This window comes from Salmo salar, chromosome 15 (assembly GCF_965601325.2).
Source record: "Salmo salar chromosome 15, fSalSal1, whole genome shotgun sequence".
Classification (NCBI taxonomy): domain Eukaryota; kingdom Metazoa; phylum Chordata; class Actinopteri; order Salmoniformes; family Salmonidae; genus Salmo; species Salmo salar.
The window spans coordinates 93,660,001-93,676,328 of record NC_138305.1 but is presented as its reverse complement, the minus strand read 5'-3'; the positions used below and the strand labels follow the sequence as shown (position 1 = coordinate 93,676,328).

Below are 16,328 nucleotides of genomic sequence, written 5' to 3'. Positions count from 1 at the left end.
GCTATGTCAGGGTAGTGAAGGGGGAAATACTGGCTATGTCAGGGTAGTGAAGGGGTGAAATACTGGCTATGTCAGGGTAGTGAAGGGGGAAATACTGGCTATGTCAGGGTAGTGAAGGGGGAAATACTGGCTATGTCAGGGTAGTGAAGGGGGAAATACTGGCTATGTCAGGGTAGTGAAGGGGGAAATACTGGCTATGTCAGGGTAGTGAAAGGGGAAATACTGGCTATGTCAGGGTAGTGAAGGGGGAAATACTGGCTATGTCAGGGTAGTGAAGGGGGAAATACTGGCTATGTCAGGGTAGTGAAGGGGGAAATACTGGCTATGTCAGGGTAGTGAAGGGGGAAATACTGGCTATGTCAGGGTAGTGAAGGGGGAAATACTGGCTATGTCAGGGTAGTGAAGGGGGAAATACTGGCTATGTCAGGGTAGTGAAGGGGGAAATACTGGCTATGTCAGGGTAGTGAAGGGGGAAATACTGGCTATGTCAGGGTAGTGAAGGGGGAAATACTGGCTATGTCAGGGTAGTATCATTATAGTAGCCATATCATATGCTGTCAATCATCTCAGGGCTCGTATAGGCTACTATGACAGAGCAGAGAATAATTATCCTGCCACCCACAATCTTAGAAAAGCCTCAGGTATTCTACTCCAACCAGACTAGTATACATTTAAATGAATTATGAAACATTTATTTTCAGCAAATATTGTTCCTTAGCTATCAGTCCTATCGGTCCTGTCGTTCCTACCGGTCCTTAGTATTGACCCCTTTCATCATCAGTATACAGTTGCTCCAGGGCAACAGCTATTAAATCATTTGAGTCTTTCCTCCTGACAGGCACTGGATGGGGATGGAGTAGTACGTTGTACAGCAACTGTGATGTTAACAGTCCAGGCTCTCTGGTTGAATTCATTAGCAGAATCTACTGCAGTCTGCAGCAGCCCACTCAGCCCAGGCACCCTGCGCCAGGTCTCTGACTTGGAGGGAGGCAATAGAGGAAATGGGCTTCAGGGGTCATGAGTACAAGAGAGGAGAGAGCTCTGTTAGGTCAAGGGTCAAAGATTATGTGAGCAATATTCTGGCCAATGACTGATATTAGTGGCTGATATCAATCCTACCCCACATCCATTTCCTTCCATGTCCTGTTTGTTTCCACCAGCTGTTCATTCTGACAGTATGGCTCTGATATTAGTCGTATGGATGGATGGATGGATGGATGGATGGATGGATGGATGGATGGATGGATGGATGGATGGAGAGTGGAGGGGATGGATGGATGGTGCAGACATAGTGGATGAGGAGAAAATAACCTGACAAGACTGGAAGACGTAGGAGCTGAGAGGTTATTAACCAAGCCTTTATCATGATGTAGTCACCATCTATTCCTTCATTCTGTCTGAGTGTTCATTATACACTGAGTGGGCAAAACATTGGGAACACCGTCCTAATATTGAGTTGCACTCCCTTTTGCCCTCACAACAGCCTCAATTCGTCAGGGCATGGAAAGCATTCCACATGGATGCTGGCCCATGTTGACTCCAATGTTTTCCAAAGGATGTCCTTTGGGTGGTGGACCATTCTTGATACACACAGGAAAATGTTGAGCGTGAAAAACCCAGCAGAGTTGCAGTTCTTGACAAACCCAAACCGGTGTGCCTGGCACCTACAACCACACCCTGTTCAAATGCACTTAGATATGCTGTCTTGCTCATTCACCCTCTGAATGGCACACACACAATCCATGTCTCAACTGTCTCAAAGCTTAAAAATCCTTCTTTGACCTTTCTCCTCCCCTTCATCTACACGGATTGAAGTGGCATCAATAAGGAATAATAACTTTCAACTGGATTCACCTGGTCATTCTGTCATGGAAAGAGCAATTGTTATGTTCCCCAGTTTCTGTGTTGTTTTTGGGTTTGTATGTGTTTGTATGTGTGTATTTCAGGAAATGGCTTCCTGGATTCTTAGCAGCTGATTGATCGGACCCATCGACGATTGGAGCTCTGAACCCTCACTCTCATCAGGGGAAACAGCTGTTTTCATTTACCAAGTCCTTCTCCAGCTGGATAAAAGCCAGTGTTCCTTTGTCTGGAGAGAGCTTCTTTGATGTCCTGTGTTGGTTGTTGCTCAGTTTTGTAGCCTCTACTTCTGTATTTTGTATTTTGTAGCCGCTACTTCTGAGGTATGTGTATGCCAAAAGGAGTCAGTGTTTTTGATTATTGAAATTGTTCACTTTAAGTTAGTCATTATTTGTTTCATTTGTTCCCAGGGGAGGAAGGGGAAGGCACCTTGGGAGTGCTTAGGCAAGAGGCCTGCGGGCATACATAACCCGTAGTATTTACTGTCTATGCACACTAGGTAAGACCTGGGCGGACCACCCCCTGTATTTTGGTTAGTGCACCAGGAGGTACTAAAAGGGTAGGTAGTGGGTAGGTAGGTAAGGTAGGAGAGGGGTCTATAACTTTTACTTTCTTTGCTTTGGTTCCGTCCAGACCCTTTTCCCCACCTTACCGTGTTAAGGAAATAAATTCCCTGTAAACGGTAATATTCTCTGCCTCTGTCATCCTTACCCGCACCTCCAATCACATACCTCTTTCACTCCACGGGGAGTTGAGTGTAGCAGGGTGTTGCGTTCCCTCCTCCAAGAGGCGTGCATAACAGCAATTCATTACATATTTTATACACTCAGCGTATGCCTCTTGGGGGTGATGTACCATTTCCTAGGAGGACAAAGTTCTAAAGAGAGCTGTCTGATTGCATAAGGACTGTAGGTGCTATGCTGCTCTATAGACCTAGTGATGTATATGTCTCTCTCTCTCTCTCTCTTTAATCAGCTCAAATTGCTGCTGATCGCTTCCACTTCTGACAATCAAGTCTGCGTCCCAAATGGCACCCTATTCGCCTATATAGTGCACTACTTTTGACTAGGGCCCATAGTAGTGCACTTTGTAGGGTGCCATTTGAGAAGCAGGCTCTACTGTATCTATTTCATTATGACATCACATCAGCCAATCAGACATCTTAATGGGGGCAGAAAGTGGCAAAGGAAATTCTTTAAGAGAAGATAGGAGAAAATGGGGTTCTGTGAGAAAAATACACCTTTTAGCTTTAATCAGAGCCAATGATTAATGTTTCAGTTGTGAACCAGTGACAGGTATAGGGTGTGTAACGAAAAACAGTGTCTCCCTTTCTGTGCCTTCTTCTTTGTGAAGAATCTTGTGCAGGTGACAAGAGGGAAGGGGGGAGGGAGGGAGATTGAGAGGCAATTTAGTGGGAGGCAGATGACACTTTGAAGGCTGACTTGACAGGCCCGCTCTGGGCTGGGCCCTGATTGCACGGCTGCTGCTGCGCTGTTTGCCTTTCCCCTGTGACAAAGACGAGAGGAAGGGATGAAGAGATCCATAATTGTAACCTAGGCAGTTAATAAAAATTCACACAGCGGCTTCTTCTCTTCTCCTCCTTCTGGAGCAAGGAAATCAAAGAGGAGCCGAGTGTCTATGAGAGGCACTCTATGTGTGTGTGGCGAAGTGAGACTGCACTTTAAAGGAGAACGCCGCTGAGCGTTCAAAGCTTTCTGCTTCACCTGAGTGACACAGCAGACAGCACCCACACACAAGTCAAATCCTATTTCAGCTCAGAGGCTTACAAGAATTCTTACTGATCTGATCCAGTTCTTTTCGTGTGTGAATAAAGCAGTGAGTCTGTCTTTCATTAGATCCAAAATGACTGTGTTTCTTCTGGGTTTCTTCATATAAAAGGGTCTTATGGGGAAACTGTCCATACATGAAGACATGTAGTAGAACAAAAGCCTAGGGCAGGGTTTGCCAACTGGCGGCCCGTGGGCTGAATCTGGCACGCAGGTGATTTTATTTGGCCCTCCAAGTTTTCTGACCAACAAAATATATATATATTATTTTTTGTTACTGTTGGACATAAATACTGTAAAAACACCAGCAAATCAGCTCCAAGTGATTTACAATTTTCCTAAGTATTCCTACACATAATAGAGATACATGTGATCATATACAAATGTAAGCAAGGTTTAAAATGATTGTTTTAGTCAAATATTATATGTTTGGGCTTCTTGCGGTCAAGAAAAAATCTAGTTGAAGGTCCCTGGCCTAGAGCACAGTTCTGATGTTGGGTACGGAAGCAATCATGAAGAAACACAGGCCCCTGAGAACCACTTATGTGAACTACAGTCTGTCTGAGTGGGGGAGGGTTGTGAATGCAGAAAGTAAGGAGACACTACTTTGGAACAAATATGTTCAGAGATTCTCTAAAAAGATTCTCTGAGACCCAAAAAGCAAGATTTTAGTGAGGTGTGAGATGGAAGTCATTATATAAAGAGACCGTTAAAAAAAGACTTGAGAACGTGGTCATGATGGTGGTGGTGTGTGTGTGTATGCATGTTTCATTTCTGTGACTGTACAGTATGCATCTGCCTAAAGTTTGTGCTGTGTTAGAGCATGTACTATAAATGTCTTAGGATATGCTGCATTTCCTGGCATGAAGTACTTGTTCCACACTACCTGTTTTTCCTCCCTCCCTCCCTCTACTCTGCCCTCCCCACCTTCACTCTGACCACCCGCCCGACCGCAGCGGTGGAAAAATACCATTCCCTTAATTAAACATGTACCCACAGGACTAGAGCACAAATGCAATTTGTAACGATTCCCCCGCCTGCCCGGCCTTGATTATACAGAGAGGGGCTCTTTATGCTGAACAAAGCCTTCTGACAGCACTTAATCTTCCATTAGAACCCACTAGGAAGAGAACAGCCCCCCGGTCTTCCCCAGCCTTCCAAACCCACCACCATCCAACCCTCTCACCCCTGCCCGCCAGCCCCCCACGCTCCTACCCTCAAACCCACCACCATCCAACCCTCTCACTCGTGCCCGCCAGCCCCCCACGCTCCTACCCTAAAACCCACCACCATCCAACCCTCTCACCCCTGCCCGCCAGCCCCCCACGCTCCTACCCTCAAACCCACCACCATCCAACCCTCTCACTCGTGCCCGCCAGCCCCCCACGCTCCTACCCTCAAACCCACCACCATCCAACCCTCTCACCCCTGCCCGCCAGCCCCCCACGCTCCTACCCTCAAACCCACCACCATCCAACCCTCTCACCCCTGGCCGCCAGCCCCCCACGCTCCTACCCTCAAACCCACCACCATCCAACCCTCTCACCCCTGGCCGCCAGCCCCCCACGCTCCTACCCTCAAACCCACCACCATCCAACCCTCTCACCCCTGGCCGCCAGCCCCCCACGCTCCTACCCTCAAACCCACCACCATCCAACCCTCTCACCCCTGGCCGCCAACCCCCCACGCTCCTACCCTCAAACCCACCACCATCCAACCCTCTCACCCCTGCCCGCCAGCCCCCCACGCTCCTACCCTCAAACCCACCACCATCCAACCCTCTCACCCCTGGCCGCCAGCCCCCCACGCTCCTACCCTCAAACCCACCACCATCCAACCCTCTCACCCCTGCCCGCCAGCCCCCCACGCTCCTACCCTCAAACCCACCACCATCCAACCCTCTCACCCCTGCCGGCCAACCCCCCACGCTCCTACCCTCAAACCCCACCAGCCATCCACCCTCCAACCTGCTCCTACCCTCCAGATTTACAGAAAAGTGTCTGAGGTATTTCAAATTCAGGCGGAAGTCTCAAACCATAACAACAAGGCTAAGCAGGTTAGTATAGACTGTATAGAGCTGAGGCCCTGACTGACTGGCGATAGTAACTGGAGCCTGATGGTGTTAAAACTCTCTAATTAAATACTGCATGGGAACCCCTCTCCATCTGCTCCATTAAGAGACCAGCTAGAGCATTAAGGGAGATTTGAAATATGGTTTGTGGGGAGGTTGTGGTTTAGCAGGACAAGCATTTGAATGACTCAATCATCCTCCAAATCATCTACGTGAGTGTGTGTAATGTGTGTAGTGTGTGTGTGTAGTGCTACTCACATTGACAGACTCACGGCCTCCGTACTTGACGCGTATCCTAGGTTCCTGAACCACATCCAGATTAGTTCCTGTCACCATCAGAGGAGTGTGGCCGCTGTTTCACACACACACAAACACACACAGAAAAGTTTTACAAACAAACAACACACCGAACTACAAGATTTTCTCTCCAAAACGTCCTGCCTGCACAAGCCTTTGTCGAAAATTTTTACCTCAGATTAAAAAAAAGTGTTTTCAGAAGATAATAGGTTTTTGAGGTAAGTAAATGATTAAAGAGGATTTTAACTGCACTTAAGTAGATCTGGCAGGCTCATGTTTGAGGGGGTCGTAGCTACGTGGCTGTCACGCCCTGACCATAGAGAGCCCTATGGTGTTTAGGTCAGAGCGTGACTAGGGGGGTGTTCTAGTCATTGTATTTCTATGTTGGTGAGTTGTATGTTTCCCAATTAGAGGCAGCTGGTAATCGTTGCCTCTAATTGGGGATCATATTTAGGTAGCCTTTTTCCCACCTGTGTTTTGTGGTGTTTTGTTTAGTGCATTGTGCGCTATGAACGGCATGTTCATTTTGGTCTTTGTTGTTTTGTTAAGTTTCACTTTGAAATAAAATATGTGGAACTATACGCACGCTGCGCTTTGGTCCCGTCCTTTTGAAGAACGTGACAGTGGCTCAATGGATAATACACAACACAAACAAGGCAGGCTTGGCTGAAACAAACACAGACAGATAGGAGAGACAGGGCAGGTGCCGGAGCAGGGGCCTTCCCTACAGCTATTTGGCCTGTTATAGGGATTGGGACTGTTATAGTGGTTGCTGAAATACTGAAGTAACACTGAGCACTGTTAGGTGACTGGGCTGGGAGCACTAGATTAGCATCTATATCAGCATCTGGGGATCAGCATCTAGATCAGCATCTAGAACAGCATCTAGATCAGCGATCAGCATCTAGATTAGCATCTAGATCAGCATCTAGATCAGCATCTAGATTAGCATCTAGATCAGCATCTAGATTAGCATCTAGATCAGCATCTAGATCAGCATCTAGATCAGCATCTAGATCAGCATCCAGATCAGCATTTAGATCAGCATTTAGAACAGCATCTAGATCAGCGATTAGCATCTAGATTAGCATCTAGATCAGCATCTAGATTAGCATCTAGATCAGCATCTAGATCAGCATCTAGATCAGCATCCAGATCAGCATTTAGATCAGCATTTAGAACAGCATCTAGATCAGTATCTAGATCAGCATCTCAGGATCAGTCTGTGCATGGTGGCACTGCAGCATTACTGACTACAGTCTGGCTAGCCACTCTGGAGGACAGTGATAAAACATGACTAGTTGTTCAAACTGTCTTGAGGTCCACTAAGCAAAATTCCAAATGAGGAGTGTTTAGCATGCTTTACTGCTAACCATTCAGTCCAATCAAGAGTACAAGGAGAGGAGATAGAGTAACATAGAGAGATGTGCTCTAGGTTAAACACGGCTCCTGCCCTGTTGATGTTAGCTGTGCCTTCCTGGGTTGTTGTTTAGACAGCACCCTGGCAGCAGCTTTGATGCTCTGTCTGTCTGTCTGTCTGTCTGTCTGTCTGTCTGTCTGTCTGTCTGTCTGTCTGTCTGTCTGTCTGTCTGTCTGTCTGTCTGTCTGTCTGTCTGTCTGTCTGTCTGTCTGTCTGTCTGTCTGTCTGTCTGTCTGTCGACTACGGCCCTACACTACGCTATGCGACACTCCTCTACCTCCTTTCTCCCGGGCTGAGGCATGGGGCAGTGCTCTCGTTTCAGAAAAGAAAGAACAAGTTTGACTAAACAAAGTGCCATCCCACATCTCTTCTCTCTGTCTGTTTCTCAGTGGAGAGAGAGAGGACCTGCTGCTCTCTTCTCTTCTCTATCAGATAAACTCCATCTCGGCTGATAAATGCTGCACACTTGTACCTCTCTCTCACTCTCTCTCACTCTCTCTCTCTCAGTCCTCATCATCCCTCTCTTTAATTACAAACTCTGTCTACCTGGGATAAGCTGCAGCAATGCACTACCATTACTAACATTGCCGCTCACTAACACAACTATAGCCACTCACTAACACAACTACTGGTATCTACAGCTAATGCTAGAAGAAAAATAACTAACTTTCAGTGTTGCGTTTGATGATGGGGTCTGACTATGAGGGACTGGGGACATGGACAAGTAGATGTTTACCCTCATGTTTAGCAGAGGTGTTGGTGGTGTTACCTGGCGATGCTCCACTCTGGCTCAATGCGCTGGACGGTGGGGTCCTCAATGTAATCAAAGCTTAGGCTCTCCTTGACCTGGGCCCGGTCCACACTCACACTGATCTGGACCGAACCCACGCCAGTCAGGGAGGGAGCCGAGTAACACACGATCTCTGTCATGGTCCGTCTGCAGGGAACACGCACGCACACGCACACACACACAGTCAATGTCTGCGTCTCTTCTTTAATCATTCTTTCTCCATCCCATGGATCCCTGCACTACCTGCTCACCCCTTGAAACTAGCTCTGTTCATCAGCCCCCCTCCTCTCATCCTCTCCTCTCATCCTCTCCTCCCATCCTCTCCTCTCTCTCCACGGTCAGAATCACAGTGGAGAACACATGGCTAGTAATTAGCCCAGATCTCATTAAAGCTGCCTTGACTCCTCAACCTTACAGTATTACAATGAAACCTACTCCTTTCTGTTCCTCTGTACCGCTTCAAATAGATATCGGAAAGGAAAGGGAGAGAGAGGAGAGGGTGGGAGGGAGAGACGGAGAGAGAGGTAGGGAGAGAGAGGTAGAGCAGGAAAAAACAGGTAGCGAGAGGAAGGGTGGGAGAGAGAAAGAGAGAACTGGAAAAGTCAGATCTAAGAAAAAAGGTGACTGAAAAAGGAAGGAAAATCCCAGGCTGGGTGCACAAGGACATCTGGAGGTTATTATTACTGAGGTTTGATGCAGTGGGTCATGAAACCTTATTAAGCTGTACATACATGTATATACAAAAAAAATGTATGTAAACGTGACATGTAAAGTGTTGGTCCCATGTCTCATGAGCTGAAATAAAAGATATCCCAACTTGCTATGACTGGACTGTGATGTGTGGTTGTCTCACCTAGCTATCTTAACATGAAATGTAAATGTAGAGGGCTCTCACTTAGAAAAAGATCCAACTGGATAAGACAGCAAAAGTTAGATCATTGATATTTATCTGAGAAAGTCATAATTGTTGAAAACATGACAGGAGAGATCAGAGGAGAGTAAAACAGTATGTATTAAACTACCACAAATGAACCAGTCTATAGAGGGGGTGAGGTGGGTCTCTCTCTTACCCGTAGAACTCGCACGACTGGTTCCCAAAGAGGACGGTGACACTGCTGCCAGCGCCCAGGTTCTCCCCCATGATGGTTACCTTGCTGCCCCCTGACTCAGGCCCTCTGCTGGGGGACAGGCCCTGTACCGATGGCATCTAGAGGAGGGAAGGAGAGAGAGAGCACGAGAGAGAGCGATGAGCGACAAGTGAGAGAGAGAACCATTTCTCTGTCACTGTAATGTACAGTGGGGGAAAAAAGTATTTGATCCCCTGCTGATTTTGTACGTTTGCCCACTGACAAAGAAATGATCAGTCTATAATTTTAATGGTAGGTTTATTTTAACAGTGAGAGACAGAATAACAACAAAAAAATCCTGAAAAACGCATGTCAAAAATGTTATTAATTGATTTAGATTTTAATGAGGGAAATAAGTATTTGACCCCCTCTCAATCAGAAAGATTTCTGGCTCCCAGGTGTCTTTTATACAGGTAATGAGCTGAGATTAGAGCACACTCTTAAAGGGAGTGCTCCTAATCTCAGCTTGTTACCTGTATAAAAGACACCTGTCCACAGAATCAATCAATCAGATTCCAAACTCTCCACCATGGCCAAGACCAAAGAGCTCTCCAAGGATGTCAGGGACAAGATTGTAGACCTACACAAGGCTGGAATGGGCTACAAGACCATCGCCAAGCAGCTTGGTGAGAAGGTGACAACAGTTGGTGCGATTATTCGCAAATGGAAGAAACACAAAAGAACTGTCAATCTCCCTCGGCCTGGGGCTCCATGCAAGATCTCACCTCGTGGAGTGGCAATGATCATGAGAACGGTGAGGAATCAGCCCAGAACTACATGGGAGGATCTTGTCAATGATCTCAAGGCAGCTGAGACCATAGTCACGAAGAAAAGAATTGGTTACACACTACGTCGTGAAGGACTGAAATCCTGCAGCGCCCACAAGGTCCCCCTGCTCAAGAAAGCACATATATACATGCCCGTCTGAAGTTTGCCAATGAACATCTGAATGATTCAAAGGACAACTGGGTGAAAGTGTTGTGGTCAGATGAGACCAAAATGGAGCTCTTTGGCATCAACTCAACTCGCCGTGTTTGGAGGAGGAGGAATGCTGCCTATGACCCCAAGAACACCATCCCTACCGTCAAACATGGAGGTGGAAACATTATGCTTTGGGGGTGTTTTTCTGCTAAGGGGACAGGACAACTTCACCGCATCAAAGGGACGATGGACGGGGCCATGTACCATCAAATCTTGGGTGAGAACCTCCTTCCCTCAGCCAGGGCATTGAAAATGGGTTGTGGATGGGTATTCCAGCATGACAATGACCCAAAACACACGGCCAAGTCAACAAAGGAGTGGTTCAAGAAGAAGCACATTAAGGTCCTGGAGTGGCCTAGCCAGTCTCCAGACCTTAATCCCATAGAAAATCTGTGGAGGGAGCTGAAGGTTCGAGTTGCCAAACGTCAGCCTCGAAACCTTAATAATGACTTGGAGAAGATCTGCAAAGAGGAGTGGGACAAAATCCCTCCTGACATGTGTGCAAACCTGGTGGCCAACTACAAGAAACGTCTGACCTCTGTGATTGCCAACAATGGTTTTGCCACCAAGTACTAAGTCATGTTTTGCAGAGGGGTCAAATACTTATTTCCCTCATTAAAATGCGAATCATTTTTTAACATTTTTGACATGCGTTTTCTGGATTTTTTTGCTGTTATTCTGTCTCTCACTGTTCAAATAAACCTACCATTAAAATTATAGATTGATCATTTCTTTGTCAGTGGGCAAACGTACAAAATCAGCAGGGGATCAAATACTTTTTTCCCTCACTGTATTAATCTGTCACACCTCCTGTCCTTTATACATTACTGTCTACTCTACACAGAGCCACAGCAGCAAATAACAGCTTTCAACTGCTCTGTGGTATGCCCAAACTCTGCACTACGAACCCACGTAAAGAGGAAGCAAAATAAAACCAGGAGCTTTTAGTCCCTCCGAGATCCCACTCATCTTGTGTTGTGTTGCTGTGTTCGCCATTGCTGAGTTTGTATTCCACTGAACCTTTTAAAAGGTAGTCTGAAAATAACTAGTGTTAACAGGAGCCCGGCCCTGTCTGCCTGCCTGTCATCAGAGAGCCCACAGACAGACAGAAAACATCCACACAGACAGCCTGCTAGGCTGTACAGACTAGTACAGACTGTTACACACACACACACACACACACACACACACACGCACACACGCACACACACACACACACACACACACACACACACACACACACACACACACACACACACACACACACACACACACACACACACACACAGACGCAAAACACACACTCCATTTCCACTGTTATTTGTCATACTTCCTGTCTGTATAGCTTTGTAAAACAGACGGACACGTGGGACCGTGTTTTGTTGTCTACAGAATTGAAGAGAGCTTTTGCTATGTGTAATTTTCTTTAACGCTGCTGTGATATTAGGGAATTGCAAGTAAAGTACTGTAGTACCCACACACACACAGTGCTGCGATGATGTCAGTACTCCCTGAGCGGCAATGTGAATTATGGGTGACAAAAGTGTCAGTGCACACACACAAAAATCACACACACACTGTTCCTCGCCCAGTGCGGTGCAATTCAGGGGACAGGCTAAAACGGTACTCTCTGAAAACAGTGCAAGTAATTACTAGCCGTTGTTAATTGTTAAGGGGTAGCTAATTGGGAGTGTGTGAATGGGAGTGCAGGCTAGCTTTAGTATGGGTGAGATACAGGTGTGTAGCATAGCTGCTGTCTCCCCATTTATTCTATTATCAACACCTATTATCCATTTATTAACTGCTGATTTCCCTGGGAACTTCTGTGGCAACCACTAGGCTATGCAGTATTTCAACAATCAAGAAAAGGCTTCATTATTTCAATGATAGGATTTTCATGACTTATTTTCTGGCTTTCAAGATGACAATGGTGATAGACATCAAAGAGACATAGGCGAAATACTACTACTTCCTCATTCTAAACTGTTTGAGTTCTAATTGCGTTCGGCCAGTTGAGATAAACTTCATTTAGCATTTGTAATACTGTGAATCAGAACAACTAGTGTAATACAACTGGAGAGAAAAAAACGATAAAAACACTTAATTACTGACTGTTAGTGTTTAAAGTCTGAAGTCTTACCACGAAGGAGTAGAGCTGGGAAGAGTGAGTCTTGAGCGCAGGTTTGCACTCCCCGACACACAGTTGGACTGGTCCAGCCTTGCTGTCTGCTGGGGCAGCATCCATCTCACAGACTATCCTGGAAAACACACAACCTCTCAGCTTAGGGTATTCAAAACATCATTTATTTTACCCGGAAAGTTGACTGAGAACACATTTTCATTTACAGTAACGACCTGGGGAATAGTTACAGGGGAGAGGAGGAATGAGCCAATTGGAAGCTGGCGGTGATTAGGTGGCCATGATGGCCAGATTGGGAATTTAGCCAGGACACCAGGGTTAACAGCCCTACTCTTATGATAAATGCCATAAGATCTTTAGTGACCACAGAGAGTCAGGACACTCGTTTAATATTCCATCCGAAACACAACACCTTACACAGGGCAATGTTCTCAATCACTGTTCTGTGGCATTGGTATATACTGTATATACACGATCGTTCAAAAGTTTGGGGTCACTTAGAAATGTCCTTGTTTTTGAAAGAAAAGCAACTTTTTGGTCCATTTAAATAACATCAAATTGATTAGAAATATAGTGTAGACATTGTTAATGTTGTAAATGACTATTGTAGCTGGAAACGGCTGATTTTTTATGGAATATCTACATAGGCGTACAGAGGCCCATTATCAGCAACCATCACTCCTGTGTTCCAATGGCACGTTGTGTTAGCTAATCCAAGTTTATCATTTTAAAAGGCTAATTGATCATTAGAAAACCCTTTTGCAATTATGTTAGCACAGCTGTTGTCCTGTTTACAGAAGCAATAAAACTGTCCTTCTTTAGACTAGTTGAGTATCTGGAGCATCAGCATTTGTGGGTTCGATTACACGCTCAAAATGGCCAGAAACAAAGACCTTTCTTCTGAAACTCGTCAGTATATTCTTGTTCTGCGAAATGAAGGCTCTTCCATGCAAGAAATTGCCAAGAAACTGAAGATCTCGTACAACGCTGTGTACTACTCCCTTCACAGAACAGTGCAAACTGGTTCTAACCAGAATAGAAAGAGGGGTGGGAGGCCCCAGTGCACAACTGAGCAAGAGGACAAGTACATTAGTGTGTCTAGTTTGAGAAACAGACGCCTCACAAGTCCTCAACTGGCAGCTTCATTAAATAGTACCCGCAAAACACCAGTCTCAACGTCAACAGTGAAGAGGTGACTCCGGGATGCTGGCCTTCTAGGCAGAGGTGCAAAGAAAAATACACATCTCAGATTAAGATGGGCAAAAGAACACAGACACTGGACAGAGATATGGCTTTTTCTTTGAAACTCTGCTCCTCCACCAGTAGTCACAACTCACTACACCCCTCACACCAGCAGCCCTATAACTTCCTGGAGAATGGAGGATACTAGACATCATAAATATCCCTCCACTAACAAGGGCCCTGCTGTGCCGAACAAGCTGTAGTGTCGCCGTAGCAACGTCCAATGTAAATCACAGTGAGGACCCTAGCTGACGCCCCGCTGCAGATCAATACAACTTTATCATACAGCAAGATCAGGCGTCTCCCTCTGCCGGCAGGTGGCCAGATCAAATGACATAATAAAACCAGGATGTCTATCGATCGAAGCTCGCAGAGATTAATAAAAAACAAGAATCAATCATGGTGTTGAGGGAGATGGAGAGAGAGAGAGAGAGAGAGAGAGAGAGAGAGAGAGAGAGAGAGAGAGGAAGGAAAGGAAAGGAAAGGAAAGGAAAGGAAAGGAAAGGAAAGGAAAGGAAATGAAAGGAAATGAAAGGAAAGGAAAAAGATAGAAGGATGGATAGTGGGGAGGCCACATCGTTGTTTCTTCAGCGCTGATCTCCTAAATCACATCTAATGAGAGAGCTAGAGAGCTCCTGGCTGAGTGGAAGAGAGAGACTCCTGGAGGGTTTAGTCCCAGGCAGGGACTACAGTATATCTCCCCTGAGGAGAGAGACTCAGCAGGGCCTTAGTGTGCCGGAGTAGTACCTGGCCAATCTCCTCCTTTATGAGGACTGAGGAGAGAGCCTCAGCAGGGCCTTAGTGTGCCGGAGTAGTACCTGGCCCATCTCCTCCATTATGAGGACTGAGGAGAGAGACTCAGCAGGGCCTTAGTGTGCCAGAGTAGTACCTGGCCCATCTCCTCCATTATGAGGACTGAGGAGAGAGACTCAGCAGGGCCTTAGTGTGCCGGAGTAGTACCTGGCCCATCTCCTCCATTATGAGGACTGAGGAGAGAGACTCAGCAGGGCCTTAGTGTGCCGGAGTAGTACCTGGCCCATCTCCTCCATTATGAGGACTGAGGAGAGAGACTCAGCAGGGCCTTAGTGTGCCGGAGTAGTACCTGGCCCATCTCCTCCATTATGAGGACTGAGGAGAGAGACTCAGCAGGGCCTTAGTGTGCCGGAGTAGTACCTGGCCCATCTCCTCCATTATGAGGACTGAGGAGAGAGACTCAGCAGGGCCTTAGTGTGCCGGAGTAGTACCTGGCCCATCTCCTCCATTATGAGGACTGAGGAGAGAGACTCAGCAGGGCCTTAGTGTGCCGGAGTAGTACCTGGCCCATCTCCTCCATTATGAGGACTGAGGAGAGAGACTCAGCAGGGCCTTAGTGTGCCGGAGTAGTACCTGGCCCATCTCCTCCATTATGAGGACTGTTACTAATGCCAACTATCCGCACAACTTGCAACCACTCAAAAGTTTATCATGATCTCTCATAGAGTGAACATGAGACTCAAAGTCTGGCAATGAGAGTCAAGTACCCCCTGCACAAGAGATGTTGATGCCTGAAAGGTTACGAGAAATTAAGTGGCTTTGTTCTTAACAAGTATCAAAACTATGAAAGCTTGCTCAGCATTCTAGATGCCTTCTGTCTGATCCAGCCTGTCAGAAAGAGTCTGCTTCTGAGATGACATTGTTCAGAAAGGATGTTTGAGAAAAAAGTGCATTGTGACACCTTTCTGCTTCCTCAGTGGCTTTTGGTTCGGCATTGAAAAGGGGGGCTGGCTTGGGTTTGTTCCACCTTAGCTGGTCTGACCACCGGTCGGGGATCATTGTGGTGACACACCAGGTGCGTTTGGTGGATCCTTTTTGCCTTCTTCTGGTGCCTCTTGCGGGGAAAGTAATCTAGAGGTAATTGAGAGTGATCAGATTACGTTGCGTAGTTTGGGTAATCCAAATATGACTTTACTGATTGCACTTTTGGACAGGTAACTAGTGGCTGTAACTGATTGCATTTGGAGAGTAACCTACATTTGTGTGATACTGACCCTGTGCCTGCTATTAGTACTGTCTTAGAGGAAGGGCATTGATACTGACCCTGTGACTACTATTAGTACTGTCTTAGAGGAAGGGCATTGATACTGACCCTGTGACTGCTATTAGTACTGTCTTAGAGGAAGGGCATTGATACTGACCCTGTGCCTGCTATTAGTACTGTCTTAGAGGAAGGGCATTGATACTGACCCTGTGACTGCTATTAGTACTGTCTTAGAGGAAGGGCATTGATACTGACCCTGTGACTGCTATTAGTACTGTCTTAGAGGAAGGGCATTGATACTGACCCTGTGACTACTATTAGTACTGTCTTAGAGGAAGGGCATTGATACTGACCCTGTGACTACTATTAGTACTGTCTTAGAGGAAGGGCATTGATACTGATCCTGTGACTGCTATTAGTACTGTCTTAGAGGAAGGGCATTGATACTGACCCTGTGACTACTATTAGTACTGTCTTAGAGGAAGGGCATTGATACTGACCCTGTGACTGCTATTAGTACTGTCTTAGAGGAAGGGCATTGATACTGACCCTGTGACTACTATTAGTACTGTCTTAGAGGAAGGGCATTGATACTG

General features: G+C 46.4%; 1 protein-coding gene across 1 annotated transcript in view; it reads right to left on the bottom strand.

Moving 5' to 3' along the window:
- Positions 1-16,328, bottom strand: part of plxna2 (plexin A2) — a 455,628-nt gene that overhangs the window by 65,670 nt on the left and 373,630 nt on the right. The window contains 4 exon segments of the mRNA XM_082962164.1: positions 5,977-6,070; positions 8,205-8,372; positions 9,296-9,432; positions 12,474-12,591. Coding sequence (XP_082818290.1) covers positions 5,977-6,070; positions 8,205-8,372; positions 9,296-9,432; positions 12,474-12,591 — 517 coding nt within the window.